Source organism: Camellia sinensis, unplaced genomic scaffold (assembly GCF_055761805.1).
Source record: "Camellia sinensis isolate YWXY unplaced genomic scaffold, ASM5576180v1 Unanchor1, whole genome shotgun sequence".
NCBI lineage: Eukaryota > Viridiplantae > Streptophyta > Magnoliopsida > Ericales > Theaceae > Camellia > Camellia sinensis.
In genome coordinates this window covers 27,508,656-27,532,404 of record NW_028128987.1, presented here as the reverse complement: position 1 = coordinate 27,532,404, position 23,749 = coordinate 27,508,656, and the positions used below count along the sequence as shown (strand labels likewise).

General features: G+C 38.2%; 2 protein-coding genes across 3 annotated transcripts in view; one reads left to right on the top strand and one right to left on the bottom strand.

The window, feature by feature from the left end:
• Nucleotides 1–7,323, top strand: part of LOC114288292 (uncharacterized) — a 36,748-nt gene extending 29,425 nt beyond the window's left edge. The window contains exons 6-7 of the mRNA XM_082910802.1: nt 6,615–6,713; nt 6,822–7,323. Of these exons, the coding sequence (XP_082766928.1) occupies nt 6,615–6,713; nt 6,822–6,959 (237 nt within the window). The 3' untranslated portion in view covers nt 6,960–7,323. The remainder of the gene's footprint in view (nt 1–6,614; nt 6,714–6,821) is intronic.
• A 1,642-nt stretch (nt 7,324–8,965) lies between these two features.
• LOC145814233 (2-oxoisovalerate dehydrogenase subunit beta 1, mitochondrial-like) overlaps nt 8,966–23,749 on the bottom strand; it is a 28,935-nt gene continuing 14,151 nt past the window's right edge. The window contains exons 7-13 of one of the 2 annotated variants that reach the window (XM_082910799.1): nt 17,140–17,229; nt 16,971–17,039; nt 16,814–16,900; nt 16,229–16,324; nt 16,069–16,146; nt 9,496–9,582; nt 8,966–9,345 (exon numbers count right to left, since the gene is read on the bottom strand). In XM_082910799.1, the coding sequence (XP_082766925.1) occupies nt 9,310–9,345; nt 9,496–9,582; nt 16,069–16,146; nt 16,229–16,324; nt 16,814–16,900; nt 16,971–17,039; nt 17,140–17,229 (543 nt within the window). In that variant the 3' untranslated portion in view covers nt 8,966–9,309. The remainder of the gene's footprint in view (nt 9,346–9,495; nt 9,583–16,068; nt 16,147–16,228; nt 16,325–16,813; nt 16,901–16,970; nt 17,040–17,139; nt 17,230–23,749) is intronic. The other variant, XM_082910800.1, reaches the window with a different exon arrangement.

Here is a 23,749-nt window from a genome sequence, read left to right as displayed (position 1 = left end):
GGCAGAGTAGTGGAAGTGAGGTCGGTGGGAGGCCGGCTGCAGAAAAGAAAACAAAGCTTTTGGTGTTGTGTGGTGGTTTGTTGTTGTTGTTGTTGTTGTTGTTGTTTTTTTTTTTTTTTTTTTTTTGTGTAAAATTGTGATCGGGGTTGATCCCTGAGATGAATAAAATATGGTTTGGTGTGCAAAGCTATATGGTATGAATGGAATTGGAAAAAGATTAAAAATAATGTGAAAGAAAAATAAAGAAAGAAATAATAAAAATATATTTGAAATCAAAAATGAAAGATGGGGGGAAATAAGGAAAGTGGTTTGGAGAAAATAAATAAAAATAATGGAGTTTGAAATCAAACGGAGGAGAGATGATGATTTTTTTTTTTTTTTTTAATATAATATAATAAAAAGATATATATATATATATATAAAATAAAGAAAGTGGGGAACAAGAGTGTATCAAGAGCACCAATCGGTGTCCCCCATGTTTTCCTTCTCCAACCGAGACCCAGAGAGAGGGAGATTGAGTGGGTGCATGATGATGATGTTGGGTCCATGGAGAGAGAGAGAGATTGCCCTCCTTGAGTTTGATCTGGCCAGATCCAGATCCAGAATAGGTACCCCTCTCTGTTTGACCTTTTTCTTCCCCACAAGTATCAATTTTCAAAGGCCTTGGATTAGTTTTTATACTCGAAGCTTTGATTCAGGATCTTCAGTCTAGCGTAGGAGTATGATGAGAAATCTTGCAGTGGGAGTGGTGACAATCTTGCTTGTCGTGGCACAGCTACCGTCGGGGTTGACCCTCCCATCCACGGTACCTGCGTTTCTCTGGTCGCCTCACCAAGATGGATTGTTAAACATCAGAGTGAAGGAAGCTGTAAATTATCAAACTCTCTCTTCAAAGGAGTTAGCCAATTCTGTGATGTCTGAAAGGGGGCTGTTCTAGCTTACTGTGTTCGGGGAATGAATCTCAACAGCCTCTGGATCTTGCACTTCTTTTTGTTGGGAGAGAGTTACAATCGTCGGATATTTTTGGAGCCAAACATGCAGACTCAGAACTTGTGGACTTTCTCAAGGTCTCTTTTACAAGGGCCAATTTTTCTTTGGCATTCCCCTATATTGCTGCTTCAGAGAATGAAGAGGTGATGGAAAGTATGTTGATTTCTGAGTTTACAGAAACTTGTGGGCATAATTTTGGTGCCAGTAAAGTTGCTTTCCTGGAGTCCTGTTCTTTAGAGGGAGGAAATTATGAAAAACTTGCAGAGAAGTTCAAAAGGAGTCCTTACAACTATGTTTGGGTAGCTGCTGGTAAGCAGCCAGATCTTGAAAAGCATTGTGAAGACCAAACCATGGGATGGTAAGGATGGAGAAATATTTGAGGAAGATGAATTCTCCCTTGACGAACTTATGGGGGAAGAATCTGTGAGCAAGGATGAGTTGTAACCAGCCCAGATTGTTGCAGACATGGTGTTCGACGAAATGTCCCAGAGGGATTTTGGGTTTGCTTCGGCGAGGTGGTGTTAGAGCTAATGCACAGCAGCCAAAACTTTTTGTTGGAATGATCCTCATTCTCATCTTTGCTGAAGCCTTGGCCCTGTATGGTCTGATTGTTGGCATCATATTGTCTTCTCGAGCTGGTCAATCCAGAGCAGACTGAGAAGATGGTTTTCAGAGAGAGAGACCGTGGGTTTGTTTTGTTGCCATTTGTTTTGTTGCTTTTCTCCCCGACATTCTGGACTCCAAGGCTGAAGGAAGGAACAAGTATCTAGAGTGAACGTATGTGTACAAAATTCCAGCGGGTAGCGAAGGCAAGGTTGCCGGCCGGCTGCCCGCCGGTGAGAAAACAAAATACGGGCCTAAATCTTATGGCTCTGATACCATGTAAAAAATTGATGTATTATTGATTGATGTATATTGATATATATTACAATGATTCATGATTCCTATATATAGAAGAGGGTGAGTGTGTAGTAGGTGAGGAGTAGGTGAGGAGTAGGTGGAGAGTAGGTGAAGTAGGTGAGTGTGTAGTAGGTGGATTTTAACACTTAAGACTCAATGACAATGATGTGACACTAGCTCACCACTTTGCTGGACACTTTTACACTTGTACACTTCCACTCATGTCACTCTTTGATATACACACCAAGACTTCTCTCACTCGTACACCACACATACACTTGATGCTTTCTCTCACACATACATCATACATAAGATGACCCAACCTATATATATAGGTGCTGCCACCGACCTATGATAGTCGGTTCTGTCCACCGACTTAGTTCCTAGAAGCTTCTTGTATTTTCATTTATTATTAATATACATACATATATATATATTTATATGTTGATATTTCTAGAGAGAGAGGACTCTAGAAAATTCCAAAGAGAGTTAGTGTTGAACTCTAACACTCCTCCTCAGCACTAACTCTCCTTTTTAAATTAAGTAACCACGCCACGTTTTAGTAACTCTTCGTGAAGATATCTGCAACTTGATCCTCTGTCTTGAAGAGCTTCGTCTTTATCTTTCCTGGTGATAGCCTCTTTCTTAGAAAGTGATAATGCACAGCCACATATCCAAGGAACACTTGATTCTCGAATGAATATACGATCTCCAGCATTGGGCTTAGGTTTCAAATGCCAAGTCTAACTCTGCCTTGATGCAATACCTTCTTCTTCCATCATCTTCCTCCAACTGTTTGTTTCCTGAATCGTTATGTGCTTCTTTAAAGCATCCAGATTAGCAAAAGTTGTATCGGCGTACCTTTGATTGAGTTCCCTTTGCTTTAATTATGTTGGTTGTTGCAGCTTTATCACTTCTTCAACTTCTTATTCTGTTTGCTCCCCCAACTTCTCTCGTAGGTGAGCTTCTGGTTCTTTTACTCCTGAAGATTGAGAATCCGTTGCAAGAACTAACTCATTTGTGATAGAATATGCATCCACTTTCTTGGTAATTGTGTTGTACTGCTCCTGTTCACCTTCATGAAAGTCTATCTCTTCTTCTGAATCTGCTTTAGTGACCACAAACATTGTAGGAGATGCTTCAAAGTCCCATTCTTCTTCAAATTCAGGCTCTTCTTCTAAGTAGCTTAGTTTTGTGGTCTCGAACATTGAAGCTTGGAAATCCCATTCTTCTTCACTCTCATCATGGTAACCGTTGGATGTTACCACATTGCCTTCGACTGGTCTTCTTTTTAGCCGACAATCTTTTGTGTAGTGGCCAATCTCGCCACAGTTGAAGCATTCTCTGCTGTGTCGTCCAAATCTAGGTCTTCAATCATTTTCATTCCTGTCATGTCGAACTCCTTGTTGATAACTTTGATCATCCTGCGATCTCTCATCTTCTTCTTTCTTTGATCTTTCATATTTTAGTCACTTCGGTCCATCTCTTCTGTTGCTACTGAATAACACTTCCTCTTCGCTTTCACACTTTAGTGTGACTTTAGCCGTTTGCTTTGCCAGAGTTTCATGATTCGCTAATAGACTTTCCAGCTTGACCAATGATGGTTGAGTGAACCATCCTCTAATGGCAGCCATAAGTCCACTATACTCGGGTCGTAAACCTCGAGTAATAATGCTCCTCATTCTGGACTCACTAATTTTTGACTCAGGATCAAATTGTGAAATTTCATTACAAAGAGTCTTTACTTTCAGAAAATATTGGCTGATAGTCATCAACCCTTGTGTGACTGTCGCAAGCTCGTTCTCTAGATATTGGAGTCGCGCATCATTCGTCTTTGAAAATAACGCCGCAAATGTGTCCCAAACTGCTTTCGGAGTAGTAGCTTCCTGAACATACTCTAATAACTCTATTTGGACAGTTGTCCTTAACACAAACATCGCTTTTCCAGCCTTGATCCTCCATTAGAGCAAGGCTTCTGCATTCTCTGCTCCGGGTTGGACAGCATCCTTGCCGTCAACAATTTCCCATAGATCCTGCCCAAATTGATAACCATCACTTTTTGTTGAATCCCTCCGCCTACCTACTGATCTAATGGATCCATAATTAGGCTCACTCTTCTAGTCTCGTCCCACTTATTTTTGTTGCGTTGCATAAAAACCAGTATTTCTATGTGGAGAGGAAAAGGATGCTCACCAAGTGAAATAGGCATGGTAGAATTGGCAATGGAGACCCTAACCAATGGTCAGTGTCATGATTTAAATCTCCATCGGGGATGGGTTGGGAATGGGTACTTGCCCATTTTGCCATATGTTTTGACATCCCTGTTTACGGCTAGGTTTCCATTTCTCACTCTCTCTCACTCTCACTCCAGCATCGGCGATCTCTCTCTGCTGTCTCCAGCATGGTGAGTTCTCTCTCTCGTTCTCTCTTTCTCTCTTCTTCTCTTGTTTCTCTTTCTCTCTCGCGTTCAAATACTTAGTGTGGAATGTATACACTTCTCTCTAATATTTTGATTTCTGAGCTATTTTTGCTTTGTTTTTGGGTCTGATAGAGAAACCCATACGGGAGTCTGTAATGACTTTTGCGCGAATGCCTGGCCAGACTGTGTAGTCACATTTGTTGATGAAAATGAATGTAGCTACTGAAATTCCTGAGAAACAAACGAAGCACATGAGAATGAGTGAGAAACCAACTAAACACTAAATCCAAAACCCAGATGAAAGAAATGAGTGATCTGGTGGATTTACCTCTTGAAAGTGAAAACAGAGAGAGAGAAGCTGATACTGAACAGATCCATGTGGGTTTGTTGACTCTGTTTCTTGTCAGGTGGTTTGTTATTTTTATTTTTATTTGTTTAAGGTAAATGGGGGGTTTGGTGAGATTTAGTTGGGAGGATATGCATTTTTTTTTTCTTCTTTCCCCTTAATGAATTAATTGTACCTTGCATTAATATTGAATTAATTGTCTTTGACATGAGCATCTTTTGTTTTGAGATTTTGAAGAAATAATGAGTTAAGACTATCCATTGGGGTTATGGTTGGAAGATCTGATATCTTGCTTGTTTTATAATGATATGGTTCATTATTGAATTAGTAAAAACTTATTTGATTGTCTCAAGATTATAAATTTGATTACTTTAAAATAACCTTCTTAATTAATTAACTAATGTGTATTTGATTGTGCTGTTGAATCAAAAAATAATAATAATAAATAAAATTGAATGTGTATTTGGCTTTGGTTGTGAACCTTAAAAGAAAATTTAAAAAAAAAAAAAAAATCAAGTCAGGTTGGAGAAAACCCAAACCCATTAGGGATGGGGAGGGTACTCCCCATGGGGGATGGGGAATGGGGGACAGGAAATTAATATCCGCCCTGTTGCCCCCATTGCCATTCCTAAGGCATAGTAGGGGTACCTGCTCATTCTTTGTAAGAAGTTTATTTGCTCTTTTTGTGTTTGAATAGTATGCTCTTCGTATCTCTGTGAGCACTAAATCCACCCAAATTATTAGCAGGCCCAACTACATCGCTAACCAACCCTCCAACCGAATTGGGACCACCACCAGCATCAACCACAACCCTCTTACTATTATCAACCTATGCAACCATTTGTGCCCAGACCGCTCCAAAAATGATCAGAAACGTGAACCACCCCAGACTTGGCCTGAAAGAGACCTGAGCCGTGGCACCCTCACATCCATTCTTCAAATTGAAATTCAAAAGGTCTCCACATCACTGATTTTCACCATGAAGCCCACTATAACACTTTTCCTGTCTCATGTGCTTTCAACCTCTCCATTTCACATGCCACATCATTCCCCAAAAGTTTTGGGCCAAAACCAATGGGTTACAGCTTGGCTGCTTCAATTCAATCTTGGAAAGAAAAATGAAAATCGGAATTCTGTGTAGCTTCAAATTCTAACATCATTGCACTCGATAGAGACGAGTCGAGAAACCAATGATTCACCTAGTAACTGATACTTCAATCACGACTTCGGAAGCACAACAAACGCAATTCGGGTCAAGAAACCAATGATTCTCCCAACATAGCTAAGCTTTGCTGATCAATTCAGAGCAAAATAGCATGAAAGTTGCATAGAAGATTCACTACCCTTGTACTCTCTCTATCTTGAACTTTCCTCTCACCCTTTCTTTAACCACCTTGTTATTCTGCTTAAAGACCCTCAAATGGCCAAACTTTCTGTGTCCCTCAACTAATACTCTCCTGTCCTTGCCAAGAACGAACCCCAAAATCCTAGATATGGATACCCTGATTTAAGGAACAAAAAGAAGGAAAACTCCAAGCACAAAGCAAATACAAAGAGCATCAACGAAGAAAAAGTGAAGTAGAATAGAGCCCTATCAACCACGTGACAAAGAAACCCTAATCCATGACTAAGAGAAGAGAGAGAAAAGGGAAACAAAATCAGAAGAAAAGAGAAAACGAAGATAGAAACTCAAAGAAATGATGGTTGAAGCCCATTAGGGCTCTGATCGAAAGCCCTAATCAGAACACGAAGAAATACGTGTGTGTGTGTATGTATAACACTGACCGGCATCATCATCCTTCAAAAAGCACAATGTTGGTCTATAGACTATCGTCAAATAATGAAATGAAAATTTTTCTTTAATTATTGGTTTTGTATCTCCAAGCTATTGTTAGACTGAAAATGTTGATAGTTTCATATGTTACTTTTCTATTTCCTAAAAGTTTCTATATTGTTCAGAATGAGCCAGCGGGCAGAATCTTGGAGCTATGTATTCTTCACTTGGCCATGTCTGAAATAACAGTGCTGGGAACAAGGCACCAAATAGTCATCAATGAGGTTTTCCTTGCAATTTTTGTTTCTTGACTAATATTTTTCTCCTGTTTATTATGTTTCCATGTTCTTTGTCCACATTTTTAATTCAATTGTATGTGGGTATTGATGAAGGCTGTTGATATTGCAAAACGCTTCTGTGATGGGGCGGCCCCTCGTATAATCAATGGTTGCCTTAGTACATTTGTCAAGAATCTTGAAGAAAATGGTATAGCTCAAGGATTAGAAAGTAAGCAGACATTGTTCAATTGATCCATGACGTGAATTAATTCAAGGTGACTCTCAACACCACCACTTCAATGAGTAATGTGCTGGTTAGCCGATGTTTGAGAATCTCAAGATCGAGCTATTTCTCCTCTTTGCATTGGTTCAAAACCGTTAAGAGATATTTTGGTGACTGGTTAACAACTGGTAGGGGAGACTATAGCATATGACGATGTTGTAAGTTGCAAGGTAAATCATAATTCCTGAAAAATGGGGGGAGAATGTAGAGCATATGATGATGTTGTAGGTTGGAGATTGAAATATAATAATTTTGTATTTTGACGTCCCCAGTCTAGCAAAAATTGCAGCTAGTATTGAAGATAGTAAAACAAATATGGTGAAACTTCTTCAACTACTGGATTGAATTTTGGATGTTATGCATTACATGCTCTCTCTCTCTCTCAAAATTAATTTGAGAGAGAGTAGTTTGGGATTTATGGATCATGAAAGCAGAATAAACAAAAATGTATAAATGAATTGAGCAAAGCCTATGATGGCTGCTGCATTAACTAGTAGGAAAGCTCCTTCAGTAACATAGATTCATCATTTAAAACAAGTTTACCTACAAATCTAAAGTTGAATTAATGTTCAACAAACTGAGCTAATAACCTCAGCCTCGTTGTACTCTCTGTTTCTTGAAAAGTGCACACCTAATAATAATAATAATGATTTTATTTATTTATTTATTTGGAACTAGGCAAGTGCCAAAATGGTTTCTTTGGCGGCTTTTTGATCTCTACTCTTCCAAGAAAAGTCGTTTCACTCTTGCTGCTAACTGCTAAGTCACTCTTCATTCTAAAGCTTAAAGCTAAAGCACCGCTTTTTTTTTGCTATCATCCAGAAGGAATTAACGCTATTTATTGCCTCTGCTTATTTCCTTTCGGATATTATTGCCTTTTCTTAATGGAAAATTTTCCGGTGTGCAAGCACACTGTATGTAACTCTACATAAAATTATGTAAGTTGAATATAAATTTGCTCAAGTTCATGAAAACTTACGTGATTACGTGAATTTGTGTTCAACTTATATATTTTTGTGAAATCACTTATATAAATTCGTAAAAATTTACGTAATTTTATGTAAGATTATAAACGGTATACATTGCACATCGATTTTTTTTTTTCTCAAGGTTTTAAGAAACATGGACATTTTTATAAATGAACTATAAAGTTGCTTGGTGAATGAGAAAACCTTCGAGTCCTGTTTGCATTTAAAAATTGTAACAAAAGGCTTTTTTGGCCAAAAACTCTTTAAATTAAATTAAATTTCAAAGACAATCCGTGCCATTATTAGCATAAACACAAGTAAATAACACCAATTAAGGAAGGAAAATTTTTCAATGTGCAATGCATACCATATACACAAACTTATGTAAATTTTCACGAACTTACATAAGTAATCTTACAAAAATATGCACATTTTCCAATTATTTTATCCATTATCTGTTTAGCTTGCTAGAAAGTTTATACAAAATTTAGTTTCCAACTTTTTTACCAAGCATAATTTTGTAATTTATTTTTTTATTTTTGATCTTCTCAAACTGCGGCTGTTTTCTAAGACTTTTTGTAATTTGTAATAGGTTTTTATCTTTTGTTGTTTTTGTACTCTGTTTTTCTTTTAATATATTGCCTGCTTTTTGGCTTCTCAACCAAAAATAAATAAATAAATAAAATTTGTAATTTATTTATTTATTTTTGATGGATCAGAACAAGTATTATATTATAGGATCACGTTTTGGTAGGAGGGACAACTGAACAGAAGAAAACCAGTTCCTTGCCTTTTCTTTCCCATCACTAAACAAACACAACCTTAAGAAGAGCAACAGTTGTTGGACACTTTCAGTTTCAGTTCCCAACTGGTCAAAGAAATATGATCTTTGTACCTACTAAATTTGGTGGGAATTATTAACAACAGATTTCACAGTCAGTAATCACTACCCTCCTCCCGCATACATAGAATATTATTATTATTATTATTATAAAAGGAGAGGCCACTTCAAGAAAATCAAAAAAATTTCTCACCAAGTGTAATAGTACTAAACATTATAATTAGACTATCAATATTTATTTTCCACCAGAACGGCAAGAATCACTCATAATCTCTTATTGCATACAGTACATACATAAATATATACTACACATTCAATGTGGAATGGGATTGGGACAAGACACGACCAAAAAGTATTTTTGTTTCTTGGCTTTTCTCTTCCATTTTTGTCCACCACTTCTCATAATCTACACAATGCTGCTGTTGATGATCACATCACATCATCTGTCTAATGAACGGAACACAACTTTCATATTGAGGGGGCAGAGCAAAGCAGAGCAGAGTCAGTTGCTTAGTAATTCACTGTTGATTTGATTGCATCCAATATCTGCATAAAAAGTAGAGTGAGGAGCAAGGAGCAAGCAGAGAGTCCTCCATTGTCAGTGACAAACTACAACTTATATATCTGACACATGGGAGTATTATACATTACATATATGAATATGAATGCTTCTGTGCAAAAATGATTTTGTAATACCTTGTTCTTGGTGGGCATGTAGAAGGGTTCAAAAACAAGAGGAAAAGGAGTGTCCAGCCCGCAAATTCTAGCCACTGGAGCTTCTAACTACAAAACCCCCATCCCAAATTAAGTTTTCGACATCAGACAAAAAAGACTAGTTAGATCAATCCATATGCGCTATTATTATATCGTGTAACATCGATACTTCCAGGCAATGTCTTTAAAAGTACTACGCAAGTAATTTGAGCTCAGTTGAAGTATTTTGAATAGTATAGCAAGACTACAAAACCACTAATGTTTCTGAAAAATTGAAGCAAAATTACAGTTTATCCAAAGATATTTTACAAGGCATCAAAATTTTAATGCAATATGGCTTCTAAATAAGTTTATTTCAAAGTCTCATTGCATCTGCTTTTGTTCGTCTGCCTTTGGATTACAGTACCATGTGAACCCCCCTGACTTCATCTCACTCCACCACCTTCTGATATAGTCACTTTGGTTTGTGATAATTGATTCATTTGATGAATTTTGTTACACCTGACCAGATGCTTACATGTCTGCGGAGAAAAAAAAAAAAAAAAAAAAAAAAAAAACCACCAACCACTATGGAAAGACACCAAGGATAAACCTAGCCCAGGCCAGCTCCCATCACACTGCCCCTCTAAACCACAGCTTCCTTCTTACCATACCATAATTTACAGAGCACTTAACATTGTTAATTTCCTCTCTTTCCTAGAGTAAAACATCCCTTCAAGCTCTCAAGACCTTCTTTTGAAAGTTTCCTCAAATGACCTCTCTCTGTTTCTGCCTACGGTTGCAAACCTATGTTATTTGGAACGTGGATCATTTTGGCAAGTGGAACGGGAACGGGGTATGTTAAATGCTCTAAAATATTGTACAACATGAGTAGATTTGTAGACATTACACTATAAGAATTTAAAGTTCTGCTATAAAATTTTTCTTTCAACAATTAGACATCTAATAAAATGTATGATTTTTTCTCCAAATTAATCATGTAGCAACACGATACTATAACCATTATGATCCATTTTTGATGTTTTGTTTTGTCAAAACTTCAATCACCTTTGCTTTTAGTATGCTATATTTGAATTTTTTTTTCTTTTTCGTTATTTACTTTTTAAAGGAAAAAGCTCCACAAGAATGATGTGGCAATATCATTTTGGTAAATAAATTCATTTTCATGGGTGTTTTATTTTAAAGTAAAAAGTCCACATTGAGCCACATCTTTCTGTATAATTTTTTTGTTTGTATATCATTACTCTTAGTAAATATATTGAAAAAAACTTTTGGGTTTGTAACGAAAGTGCAACATATTTCGGAACGTGCATTCCAAAACATAATAACATTGTTGCAAAAGAGCTAAGTTGTTCATAAACAGCTCAAACTTGGCTCATTTGCTAAATGAACAACCTCGAGCCTATTTTTTAGGCTCCTTTAGTAATCGAGCCTAACTCAAATAGACCCAAGCTCTGCTTGATAAGGCTAGTGAAACAATTAATATTTATAAATATAAATATTAATAATATATCAAAAATATTTCCATTAATTTATTTTATTTCTCTATTTATGTTTGGTATTTGTGTAAATTTACATATTTGATTGATGATATTTAGTATTAATACGAGTATTCTTTTATATTCTGCTCATAATTTGCACTTTTTTTTCCCTCTTAATATGCTTAGTATTTTAAGTTTGGCTTTTCTTTTCAACCTCCAGCTCCAGCTCCAGCATCATTTTTTAAGCTTAACTAATTTTTATCTAATCAAAGCTCTAACACTCCAAAACTTGGCTCGGAACGGCTTGTATGCGGCTCACGACAAATTTACGAACTCCCTAAAAAAGCTAGTGACACTTTACATGCCTGCGCCTTTTATTTCCTTGACTTTAGACATTTGTTGCTCATAGGCACATCTGGCGTCATTCTTTATGATTTCAGTTACCATGTAGAAAATTTAATGTATAAAGAGAAATAGAGAATTGTATTATTGATTGATATTCATGTTATGGTTACAATGATTCCTATATATAGGAGAGGGTGAGTGTGTAGTAGGTGAGGAGTAGGTGAAGTGGAGGTGGTAGTGGTGTAGTGGGTTAGGTTTAGTGGAGTAGGTGAGGTGGAAGTGGTGTAGTGGGTTAGGTTTAGTGGAGTAGGTTTAAGTGGGTGAAGGTTTAGTGGAGTAGGTGAGGTGGTAGTGGTGTAGTGGGTTAGGTTTAGTGAAGTAGGTTTAAGTGGGTGAAGTAGGTGGAGAGTAGGTGGATTTTAACAGCCCCCCGCAAACTCAAGGGGGATAGGAACTAACCAACTTGAGTTTGGAGAGAGTAACAAAACAAGAAAATACATAAAAATAAAAGAGGATAAGAGACACTGTATGGTCGTGTCAGACCATTGGTGAAGACATGGTGGTGTCATAACGTTGTAGAGGACACTGTATGGGGGTGTCATAACGGTGTAGAGGACACTGGATGGCGGTGTCAGACCGATGTAGAAGACAGTTTATGGGGTCATGTCGGACCGTTGTAGCAGACAATGTTGTGACAGTTGTTGTGACAGTTTACGGAGTCTTGCTGGACCCTTGTAGAAACTAACCGGAATCAATGTCGGGACAGTTTACAGAGTCTTGTCGGACCCATAAAGGAGCTAACCGGAATCAATGTCGGGACAGTTTACAGAGTCTTGTCGGACCCTTATAAAATCGCACCCTCAAAAGGTGTGCCCAATCTTTCAAAAGGCGTGCCATCAAAAGGCGTGCCCAAAAAAGGCGTGCCATCAAAAGGCGTGCCCAATCCATAAAAAGGCGTGCCATCAAAAGGTGCGCCAGACACGCGACGATGCACGTGATCGACAGAACGCGTGTCGGCCTCTTTGTCATGGTCTTTATAAACCGAAGCAGAGGCTGAGGCTTGGAAGCAAAGACAAAAACCTGCTAGAAAAACTCTGAAAAACTCTTCGTTTTCTGAGAGAGATTTCTGAGAGAGATACTCTGTAACACTCTGTTTTCTGAGAGAGATTTCTGAGAGAGATACTCTGTAACACTCTGTTGTCTGAGAGAGATTTCTGAGAGAGATACTCTGTAACACTCTGTTTTCTGAGAGAGATTTCTGAGAGAGACACTCTGTAACACTCTGTTGTCCAGAAAATGGCTTCGTCTTCCCGTGGTCTGCTCACTCTCTTTCCAGACCTTAACGAGTCAACAAGAGAGATAACTGGTGCGGGGGCCAGTGAACCTCAACCAAGCGCCCCAGGGTTTGCTCCGTTGAACTTTCCTATGCGGTCTGTGGAGCAAAAAATGGCAGTGCAAACTGACATTGAAGCCAATCAATATACTTTGAAGTCATGCGTGGAAACCATGACTGCGGTTACAAACTTGTCGAACCGGCTGCAGAGCAGGACAAATGAGGTGCAGCAGTTAAACGCCCAACTGGCTCTGCTCCAGCGCATGTATAAGGATGCGCGAGCAGAGATAAGTGTGCTAAAGGCAGAAAACAAGGAGCTGAAGCGGAAGGCCACCGTGATGTTCCGTTTTGGAGGTCCGCCATATGCTGCAGTGGAGGAGCAGGGTGGAGTGAACGTGCTCGGTGGAGTGGGTAGTATGGAGGCAGCGCCGGTAAGGGACACCCAAGAGAAAAGCAAGAAGAAGAGACCTGCAGTAGAGTAGAGAAGAAAAATTCCACTGTGGGTGCGGGTGTGTTGTGGTGGTTTGTTTGTTTGTTGGTTTTTTTTTTTTTTTTTGTGTAAAATTGTGATCGGGGTTGATCCCTGAGATGAATAAAATATGATTTGGTGTGCAAAGCTATATGGTATGAAGGGAATTGGAAAAAGATTAAAAAGAATGTGAAAGAAAAATAAAGAAAAAATAATAAAAATATATTTGAAATCAAAAAATGAAAGATGGAGGAAATAAGGAAAGTGGTTTGGAGAAAATAAATAAAAATAAAAATAATGGAGTTGGAAATCAAACGGAGGAGAGATGAAGATTTTTTTTTTTTTTTTTTTTAATATAATATAATAAAAAGAGATATATATATATATATAATAAAGAAAGTGGGGAACACGAGTGTAAAGAAAAGAACAAGAATAGGTTGCATTGTGGGTCACATGGGTGAGCAAAAGAAAACAATAAAGAAATGAGTGGGTGCCCCCCATGTGCAAGGATAGTGCTGGCACTTCAATAGGTGGTACAGCCTGTTGAGCATCAGCTTTGACAGGAGCTGCCTTTAGACCTTTTCTCTAATAAATGCGTCAAACTGTTGCTGTTGGTGTTATCAAGAATGTGGAGAAGAGGAGGCTTGTCTGATGGCCTCTTGGGCTGTGTAATCAAGAATGAACATGTTCACGGAAGAACTTGGGCTCCTTCTCAATCTCCTTGCCAGATCGACGATCAATCTCAGCAAACTTGACAGCAATGTGGGAGGTGTGGCAGTCAAGAACTGGAGCATACCCATTACCAATCTGACCCGGGTGATTCATAATAATAACCTGGGAGGTGAAATTTGCAGCTTCCTTGGCTGGATCATCCTTTGAGTTGGATGCAACAAAACCACGCTTGAGATCCTTTACTGCAACATTGTAGATGAAGACGATCGAGACGGTGGTGTATGGGAGGACAACAGTGAGAGGAGAGGCAGTGGTGGTGGACTCGAAGAAATTTCAAGGTATGTGTAGAAAATTCTAGCAGATTAGGTTGAGGTCCGGCGGGCGGCCAAGGCGAGGTTGCCGCCCGCCGGTGAAGCGAAAAATACTAAGTGCTTAACCTTGCTCTGATACCATGTAGAAAATTTAATGTATAAAGAGAAATAGAGAATTGTATTATTGATTGATATTCATGTTATGGTTACAATGATTCCTATATATAGGAGAGGGTGAGTGTGTAGTAGGTGAGGAGTAGGTGAAGTGGAGGTGGTAGTGGTGTAGTGGGTTAGGTTTAGTGGAGTAGGTGAGGTGGTAGTGGTGTAGTGGGTTAGGTTTAGTGGAGTAGGTTTAAGTGGGTGAAGGTTTAGTGGAGTAGGTGAGGTGGTAGTGGTGTAGTGGGTTAGGTTTAGTGGAGTAGGTTTAAGTGGGTGAAGTAGGTGGAGAGTAGGTGGATTTTAACATGCCACAAGTTGAAATGTTAGTGTAACCCTGTTGTGTTTTTTAATTATTGAGATGTGTCAAATTCATTTACAGATTTCAGTTTGGGAAACTCAAATTTGATCAACTTGAGTTTGAGGGGTTGATGAGTAATAGTCAAGTAATTCTAGGTCTAAATATATTACTCTAAAGTAATTTAGTGCAATTATTAAGGGCAACTGAAGTTAACTTCATCCCAACACTGTCAAAACAAAGATGGCCAAAGTAAGCAGACACCGTTTTTGGTTATTTGTGTTGAGTTGAACTCCTAGTTGTCACCATTAAAGAGAGTTAATTTTCAAAAGGATAATGTGTTTGAGATTCATTCATCCCTACCGTGAAAAGTTGAAAACTATTGAACTTAACTGAGGATATTGCCTCTTCTCTTATCAAGAAAAAGCTACACACGCTATATTTGAAATGCTGCCAAGAGGAGACTACTTGCCCACTAGGTCCAAAACAAGGAGGAAGCATAGAAGAGAAAAAGTAGGAGAGAGAACCTACCTCATTGGAATCCACTGGCAAACACCTCTAACGGGTAGCACACCCAAAAGCTAGAGTTTCTCCTTATGAGTCACATAGCCATGCAATTTGCAAATAAACCTAATGCAAATGGGTGTCTAAAATTTACAAAATTGACACTTCCAATTTTATTATATTTAATTATTTCCCCTACATTCTAAAATTTTAAATTTTCAAATATTGCTAAAAATTTCTTCGATCAATTAATTTTGCAACAATGTGATTTTTGAAGTCAGATAAGCATGTTTTAATCAATTTTATTTTCACCATTTATTTTATTAATTTTAATATGTTACTAAAATTCCAAAAATGAAAAATGCAGAAATACTGTCGAAAGATTAGTTGGATGGGGATTTTACATCCTCCCCCGTCCCCCCAAAAAAGAAAGTCTCATCCTTGAAACACCTTACTCACATTACGCAAACAAGTGTGAGTACTGCTCATGCATCTCCTCCTCTACCCAATGCATCTAAAGCTGGTAGCCCCCATTCTAATCCTCCTTTCTGTGCCTGTGATCCAAAAACTAGGATTGGGTGCATGTTTTTGTTATTCAGTATTAGTATTTTCCTTATTTAAATACAAGTGATTATAAAATTTGATTGAGAACTTGAGTTGATAACTGCATTGGTTTTTCTTTCATATTTTTTTCTTTGGTGGTGGATGTTTTAGAAAATTTAAGTTTCTAAATAAATTCTTTTTTTTTTTATAATAATTTTAATACTCATATTTCACGATTTGATTCTGGTTGACCCGACGGTTGAACTAACAACCCTTACCGTGGCATGTTTTTTGGTTTACTCAATGGTCTGGTTTCAAAACATTGGCTACTACATCATTATATCAAGCACCCATAAAGAAATCAAGCTTGGCATTTTACTGAAAGCAACCAACTAATAATAAACTCTATAGGGAAATAAGCAATGGAATTGTGCCAAATTTACCCTCAAGAAGCAACGTTCGACAATGGAAGCAGAAATTTCAGCGCCAAATCCACCAGTTACTGGAGCTTCATGACTAATCTACAAATAAAAAACCAGACAGATCACCAAGAGTTGCAACACATCTTTCAGGAAGCATATTTGCATTGATTGTACTACTTACAAGAAGCCTTCCAGTCTTTTTAACGGAGGTCTCTACTGTTTCCTTGTCCCAAGGTATTAGAGTTTTTAGGTCTATCAGTTCACAAGAAATTCCATCCTGCAAACCTCCATGAGTCAATTAACCAATATACAGACACAAGTACGGGTGTGTTGCATGCACACACATACAAAAAATTCATAGAAAGAGGGTCAAAATCTTGTAGTTTAAATTACTGTATAGCATGTGAAAATTACAAATAATAATTCATAATGGAACAAAGTAAACCCCACCTGTTAACATATTTCTGATTCTTTTGATGTGAATAATTTTTGTGATTTGGAAGTTAATCAGAAATATATCGTATATCATTTGAAAATTTTAAACAACAGAAGAGAGCAAAAACGAATGGGACTTCAAGAAGTATAAAAGACACTCAAAACATTCTTTTTAACTCTTATGACAACTTGAAAATTCATTCCAAAATGTTTATATTTGTTGATAAATTGTGGATAATTGATTGTATACTTAAATTATACAATATTAAATTTCTTCTATAATAAAAGAACATTAACAAAATAGAAGAATTTTATCAAAAGAAACATTCACCTTTTCTGCCTCAACACAGGCCTGTTCCATGACAGATAGCTGAGCTCCCCATCCAACCAGTGTTATGTCACTACCTTCTCGAATCACCTGAATTTGAATTATGCAATTTCTTCAGATTTAGTATCCGCAACCAATTATAGAACTAAAAATAGCGTACCTCTGCCTCTGATAGAGGCAACATATAATCATGCTCTGGAACCTCTTCCACGGCCAAACGGTAAAGCCACTGAAAGTCCAAGACATTAAAATTAATCATGATCTTACAATTTTCATTTGATATGATTCGATCAATGATTCAAAGAAATTAATCTAGATAAATGCAATACCTTTGGTTCAAAGAAGACAACAGGGTTTGGGTCACGTATGGATGATAATAATAACCCTTTTGCTTGTCTAGGGCTTCGAGGAATGACAACCTACAAACAATCTACCATTGAGATATTCGGAAACTATGTCTGTATTCTCTACTTGTAAACAACACAAGAAACCCAGTTCCCTCAACTAGCTTTGGAAACTAGAGAAAGAAAAAGAAATCCAAGCTCCTCAATAGTAAACTCTAAAAGCCACTTCAGTGTCATATGGAATAACCCTATAAATCTTGTCAAACTGATGGAAATCAACTAATTGGAAGATGCAGACCAAAACCAACAAGTCATTCAAACAAATCAAGGATCATAATCTAATTGGTCAGCATTTTCTTCCATACACAGAATAGTAAATGTCCATAGTTCTGTCTAGGAAACATAAAAAAAGGGGGAAAAAGTCAGTTCCCCCCCCCCCCCCCCCCCCCCCCCCCTTTTCTCCTCTCAAACTATCACACTTGAAATATTGACATTAGTTCCCTTCACTCCAAACTGTTAATAAGGTTAATATTTTTGATGAAATATTGAACTTGTCTGCAGAAGTGTGATTAATTGAATCTATGTTTCACTTTGCCCTATAGTAATAATTAGATAGATAAGGAGACAAATATCCTGATAACAAACAACAAAACTGATGCAGAATATAAGAAACTCAAGGAAAAGTAAATTTAAAGAAGTGACAATATTTGGAAATTGGCATGATTTCAAAGACAAACTGATAGGAACCATTCATAATCATGTTTTTAGTATTATTAGAGTCTTATTTTATGATTAGTTTATATTTTCTAGGATTTTTAGGTCAAGGGTTTTTTGGTAAATTTTATATTTGCTGATATGGGTTGTAGGGTTTGCCCATAGGTCATCTTGTGGGTCAAACTATTTAATTGGGTTTTATTTATGTTTCTTAATTAGTTTTAGAAGTCAAAGATATTTTAGTAGTTTCATTTTTTAGTTATGGTTGAATTAGGAAGTTTCAAGTCTATATAAAATCATGTAATGCTTCTAGTTCAAGAGAGTTGATATTTTATAAAAATTTGAGAGCTTTGAAGCTTCTTTATGAATTGTCTGATGCAATCAAACCCTAGGTGTGATGCCTAAACCTATCTTCTTCTCTTCTTTCTTTTTCTTTTCTCCTTTCTTCCTTTCTTTCTTAAATTTTAGCACTTTCACAGCCCCAAAACAGTCCTTACAGCGCTGTCCTGCATAAAAAACACAACAAATTGTAGCGAACTAGAGCCTCTGGCTATAACCAAATTAAGCAAATCACAAGTGTAGACAACAGATTTTTTGCCGGCCCTACGACTCGGCTCAGGCACCCTTGAAGTGACCCCTCGATGATGAAACAAAAATGGATCTCGATTATCTTCAAGCAAGCCTTTCAAATGAAGTACCCAAACTTAAACCCTCTTCAGCCAAATACATTCTCAAGCCTTAAAATGTTTTCGAAAAAGAGTCTTCAAGGATTAAAGATGTCATTTCGAGCATTTGACCAAGTCCAACTCCACCTTTTCAAAACCAAAACCTTGTTTCTTTAAAAAAAGTGAGCAAAGACGAAGTTGCATTGCATGAAAGGAGGGAAAACATTCAAGAAAACATCAGCTGCAGGTATTTATGACACTCTGCAGGTTTTAAAAACCTGCGGATGATCACGTGGGCTAGAGCATATCTGCAGATGCTCATCATATCCACAGATGATCACACGAGCAAAATCACAACCGTGGTTGCTCACGTAGACAAGATCATACTTGCGGAGGCTCACCCGGCAAGACAAACTGTACGGCCACCATTGACTTAGCCTTAGGCTGCAGGTCATACATGCTTCAGCAGGTGGTATGAGGCGGCCGCAGGTCCCCCTAGCATCTTGGAATATCCCATATGCATATATATCGAATATATACATGTATGGCATATTCTTGTTGTCACGCCTCAATTTTCAAAGATCAATTAGGCAGAAATTAATTAACCAAAGCATGAGCTTGTTAAATAAAACTCTTTTTATTGCTTAGTAATAGTTCACACTCGAGATCACTTTTCTTAGCCAATTCTCATTAAATTATCAAATTAGGTTTGCCTCGTAAAATGTGCCCAATGGCCTTAGATTGGATGGGGTAGGAAAACATGTCCATTTTTCCTTTATAGAGCCTAACTTAACTTTAGGTGACAAAACAAGGTGTTTTTGATAAAATACGGCTTGCATTGAGAAATGTGCCATTTAATACCTTTTGAAATAATTCACCCTTTAAGTTCAGAAACTCTAGGGTTCTCTCACATACTAAACACGTCCTCACTTGGCGCACAAACCAACAAAGTGAAGTATATCACGCAATAACAGATATAAATATTTAAGTTACAAACCTGAAATTAAGGCCTTATTTGTCATAACTTAAAAAAGTCAAAAAATCAAAAAGTCACTATCCTATTTAAGTCACATCATCTTATTTAAGTCACATTATCTCTCTACCACATCGTTTCAAACCCAACCCATACCTGTAGACACTCCAATTTTGACTGGCCCTAAGACTTGAGCGCTTTCTTTTAATTACTCGATGATGACAATTAGAATGTGTTTCTCACAGAATCCTCAGTAAGAGAGATGAAATATAAACTTTAATCACAACCTTTACCATTATGGCCAAATTGTTTTAAAATACTGAATATTTCATTAGTTTAGTATTTTTGTAATTTTGCATAATTTTATTTGTTTGTTCATGCTTTTGGTGTTTTTATGTTTTTATATAAATTGGTATAAATTATATATTTGATATATATAAAAGAAAATAATAAAAAAAGTTATATTATTATATTATATGGCTCCCACTTCAAGAAGGAGGTGATAGACTTGTTGGAGCAATACAATGTTGCTTTTCATAAGTCATCTACATATCGACCACAAACCAATGGAGCTGTTGAGGCCGCCAATAAGAATATCAAACATATGTTGCAGAAGATGGTTGAGCCCTATAGGGACTGACCAGATAAATTGCCATTCGCACTTTGAGGCTATAGAACTTCAATCCGGACGTCTACAGGGGCAACTCCTTATTCTCTTGTTTATAGTATGGAAGTTGTTCTGCCAATTGAAATTAAAGTACCATCATTGCGGGTTATGGTTGAGTGTCAAATAGCAGAGGCCGACTGGTAACAGAGTAGATTTGAGGAATTAATGTTGTTTGATGAAAGAAGGCTGAAGGCATTGTATTATGTACAGGGCGACCAACGCAGAATTGCTAAGGATTTTAACAAGAAGGTTAAGTCTAGGAATCTCAAGAAAGGAGATCTGGTGCTCAAAGCCAACCAAGCTCCTATCCGTGACCCTAGGGGCAAGTTTAGACCCAATTGGACTGGTCCTTACATCATCAAGTCTATCTGATCAGGAGGAGTAGTCATTCTCATGGACTTAGATGGTCTGAAATTTTTCCAACCGATCAACACGGACAAATTAAAGAAATATTATCCCTGAGAGGCTCACTAGGCCGAAAGCCCGGAAGGGCAACCTAGGCAAAAGTTAGAGCATAAAAAATTAGAAATGAAGAAAAACTGAGCTCGTAAGGTTGAAAACCCTAAAGGGCGACCTTGGCAAAAGTTAGAACGCAAAAGGAGAGTGTTAATACTCGAGTGAACTTGTTAAAATAAATTGATGTATATTATTGATAGATCTAATACATTGATGTGTTTATTACAATTACAAGGATTCCTATTATATAGGAGTGTGTTTGGGAGTAGGTGGAGAGTAGGTGAAGTGGAGGTGGTAGTGGTGTAGTGGGTTAGGTTTAGTGGAGTAGGTGAGGTGGTAGTGGTGGTAGGTTTATGGTAAATTCTAACAGCCCCCCGCAAACTCAAGGAGGATAGAAACTAACCAACTTGAGTTTGAAGAGAGGAACAAAACAAGAAAATACATAAAAATAAAAAAGGATAGGAGACACTGTATGGTCGTGTCAGACCATTGGTGAAGACACTGGATGGTGGTGTCATAACGTTGTAGAGGACACTGTATGGGGGTGTCATAACGTTGTAGAGGACACTGTATGGTGGTGTCATAACGGTGTAAAGGACACTAGATGGCGGTGTCAGACCGATGTAGAAGACAGTTTATGGGGTCATGTCGGACCGTTGTAGAAGACAGTTTATAGGGTCATGTCGGACCGTTGTAGCAGACAATGTTGTGACAGTTGTGACAGTTTACGGAGTCTTGCTGGACCCTTGTAGAAACTAACCGGAATCAATGTCGGGACAGTTTACAGAGTCTTGTCGGACCCTTGTAGAAACTAACCGGAATCTATGTCGGGACAGTTTACAGAGTCTTGTCGGACCCATAAAGGAGCTAACCGGAATCAATGTCGGGACAGTTTACAGAGTCTTGTCAGACCCATGAAGGAGCTAACCGGAATCAATGTCGGGACAGTTTACAGAGTCTTGTCGGACCCATAAAGGATCGCATCCTCAAAAGGTGCGCCCAATTTTTCAAAAGGCGTGCCATCAAAAGGCGTGCCCAATTCATCAAAAGATGTGCCGGACATGATGGCGAGGCACGTGGGCGCCTTGGCTTGCGTGCCCGTTTTGTCGGCTAGTGGCAAGAGGCGCGCGATGCGCGTGGCTGCCTCGGCTATAAGACAGAGGCTGAGGCTGAGGCAGAGAAAAGCTGCGAAAAACCTCTGAAAAAACAAAAAACTCTTCTTCGTTTTGCTGAGAGAGATAGTCTGTAATATTCTGAAACACTCTGTTGCCCAGAAAATGGCTTCATCGTCTTCCCGCGGGCTGCTCACCCTCTTTCCCGACCTCAACGAGTCAACAGGAGAGAGAACTGGTGCGGTGGCCAGTGAACCTCAACCAAACACCGCTGGGTATACTCCGTTGAACTTTCCGATGCGGTCTGTGGAGCAAAGAATGGCAGTGCTGTCGGATGTGGAGGCCAATCAGTATACTTTGAAGGCATGTGTGGAAAGCATGACGGCGGTCACAAACCTGTCGAACCGGCTGCAGAGTAGGACAAATGAGGTGCAGCAGTTAAACTCCCAACTGGCTCTGCTCCAACGCATGTATAAGGATGCGCGAGCAGAGATAAGTGTGCTGAAGGCGGAAAATAAGGAACTGAAGCGGAAGGCCACCGTGATGTTCCGATTTGGAGGGCCGCCATATGCGGCAGTGGAGGAGCAGGGAGTAAATGTGCTCGGTGGCGTGGGAAAGCCGAAGACAACACCGTCAAGGGCCGCCCAGGACGAAGGCAAGAAGAAGAGACCGGCGGCAGAATAGAGAAGAAAAATCCCACTGTGGGTGTGGGTGTTTTGTTTTGGTTTGTGTATTTTTTTTTTTTTTTTTTTTTTTTTTTTTTTTAGCAATGTTTCAGTATTATACAAAAGATAAAAAAAAAATAGAATAAAATAAAATAAAATAAAAGTAGGGATAGAAAAAATATATATATATTATAATAAAAATATATATTAAAGAAAGTGAGGATGTGGGCGGTGGATGAAAACAGGTGAGAGGCATTGTGTTTAAATAAAATAAAAGAAAGGAAAAGAGGGGTGACAGCAATTATTATTATTATTATATTTTTTTTTTTTAATTTTTTTTTTTTTTTTTTAAATAAAATAAAAAAAGAGTGAAGTGAGTGGGTGACAGCAATGGTAACCGATTCCAAGAACCCACTTGAGTGTGTGAGTGTGTGGCCATGTGCGTGTGAGTGTGTGGCCATGTGAGTGTGTGAAAGATGAAAAAAAAAAAAACAGAGGTGCATGTGAGTGTGTGTCACAAGAAAAAGAGAGATAGAGAGAGAGACAGTGTTTGGGAGATCAAGAAAATTCCAAGAAATGCAAGAATTTCAAAGAGATAATGAGGGCAAATAACCAGATCAAAGAGGCCTCCTTTGGGAAGTTTATATCCTTTGTCACCATTTTCCCTAAGTTTGGAAAGAAGGTAATGGTGGTAAAAGTTTCCAGAGATCCCCACTATAAATATAACAACCCCTAGATATTTCAGATCAATAAGTGGCTCACGATACCCTTCGGGCAGGTGTTGGCCATATATCATGCTTGCAGTTGAGATGAAATAGGCAACCGAGACGAGAATGGCCGAGTCCAGAACCACGCCTCCGCTGTATTTGTGAACAAACAGAACCTCGAAGACCCTCTTGAAGAAATGGATGGTTTGAGTAGAAGAAACCTGAGTCCGCCATCTGGGAAGAGGAAGAAGGAAGCTGCTCCGGCGAGGAAGGCAGGAGCATAGAACATGAGCATGCCGGTTGTACTGGAGAGCTTGATCTGCTTCTGTTGCTTCTTTGACATGGACTGAGAATTGCTATTAACATTCCAGGAAGAGAAAAGAGCTAGTGTATGCATAGCAGGTTGAAGAAGGGAAATTTCAAGGTATGTGTAGAAAAACTCCAGCGGGCAGCGAAGGCAAGGTTGCCGGCCGGCTGCCCGCCGGAAAAAAAGAGTATAGGCCTAAATCTTATAGCTCTGATACCATGTTAAAATAAATTGATGTATATTATTGATAGATCTAATACATTGATGTGTTTATTACAATTACAAGGATTCCTATTATATAGGAGTGTGTTTGGGAGTAGGTGGAGAGT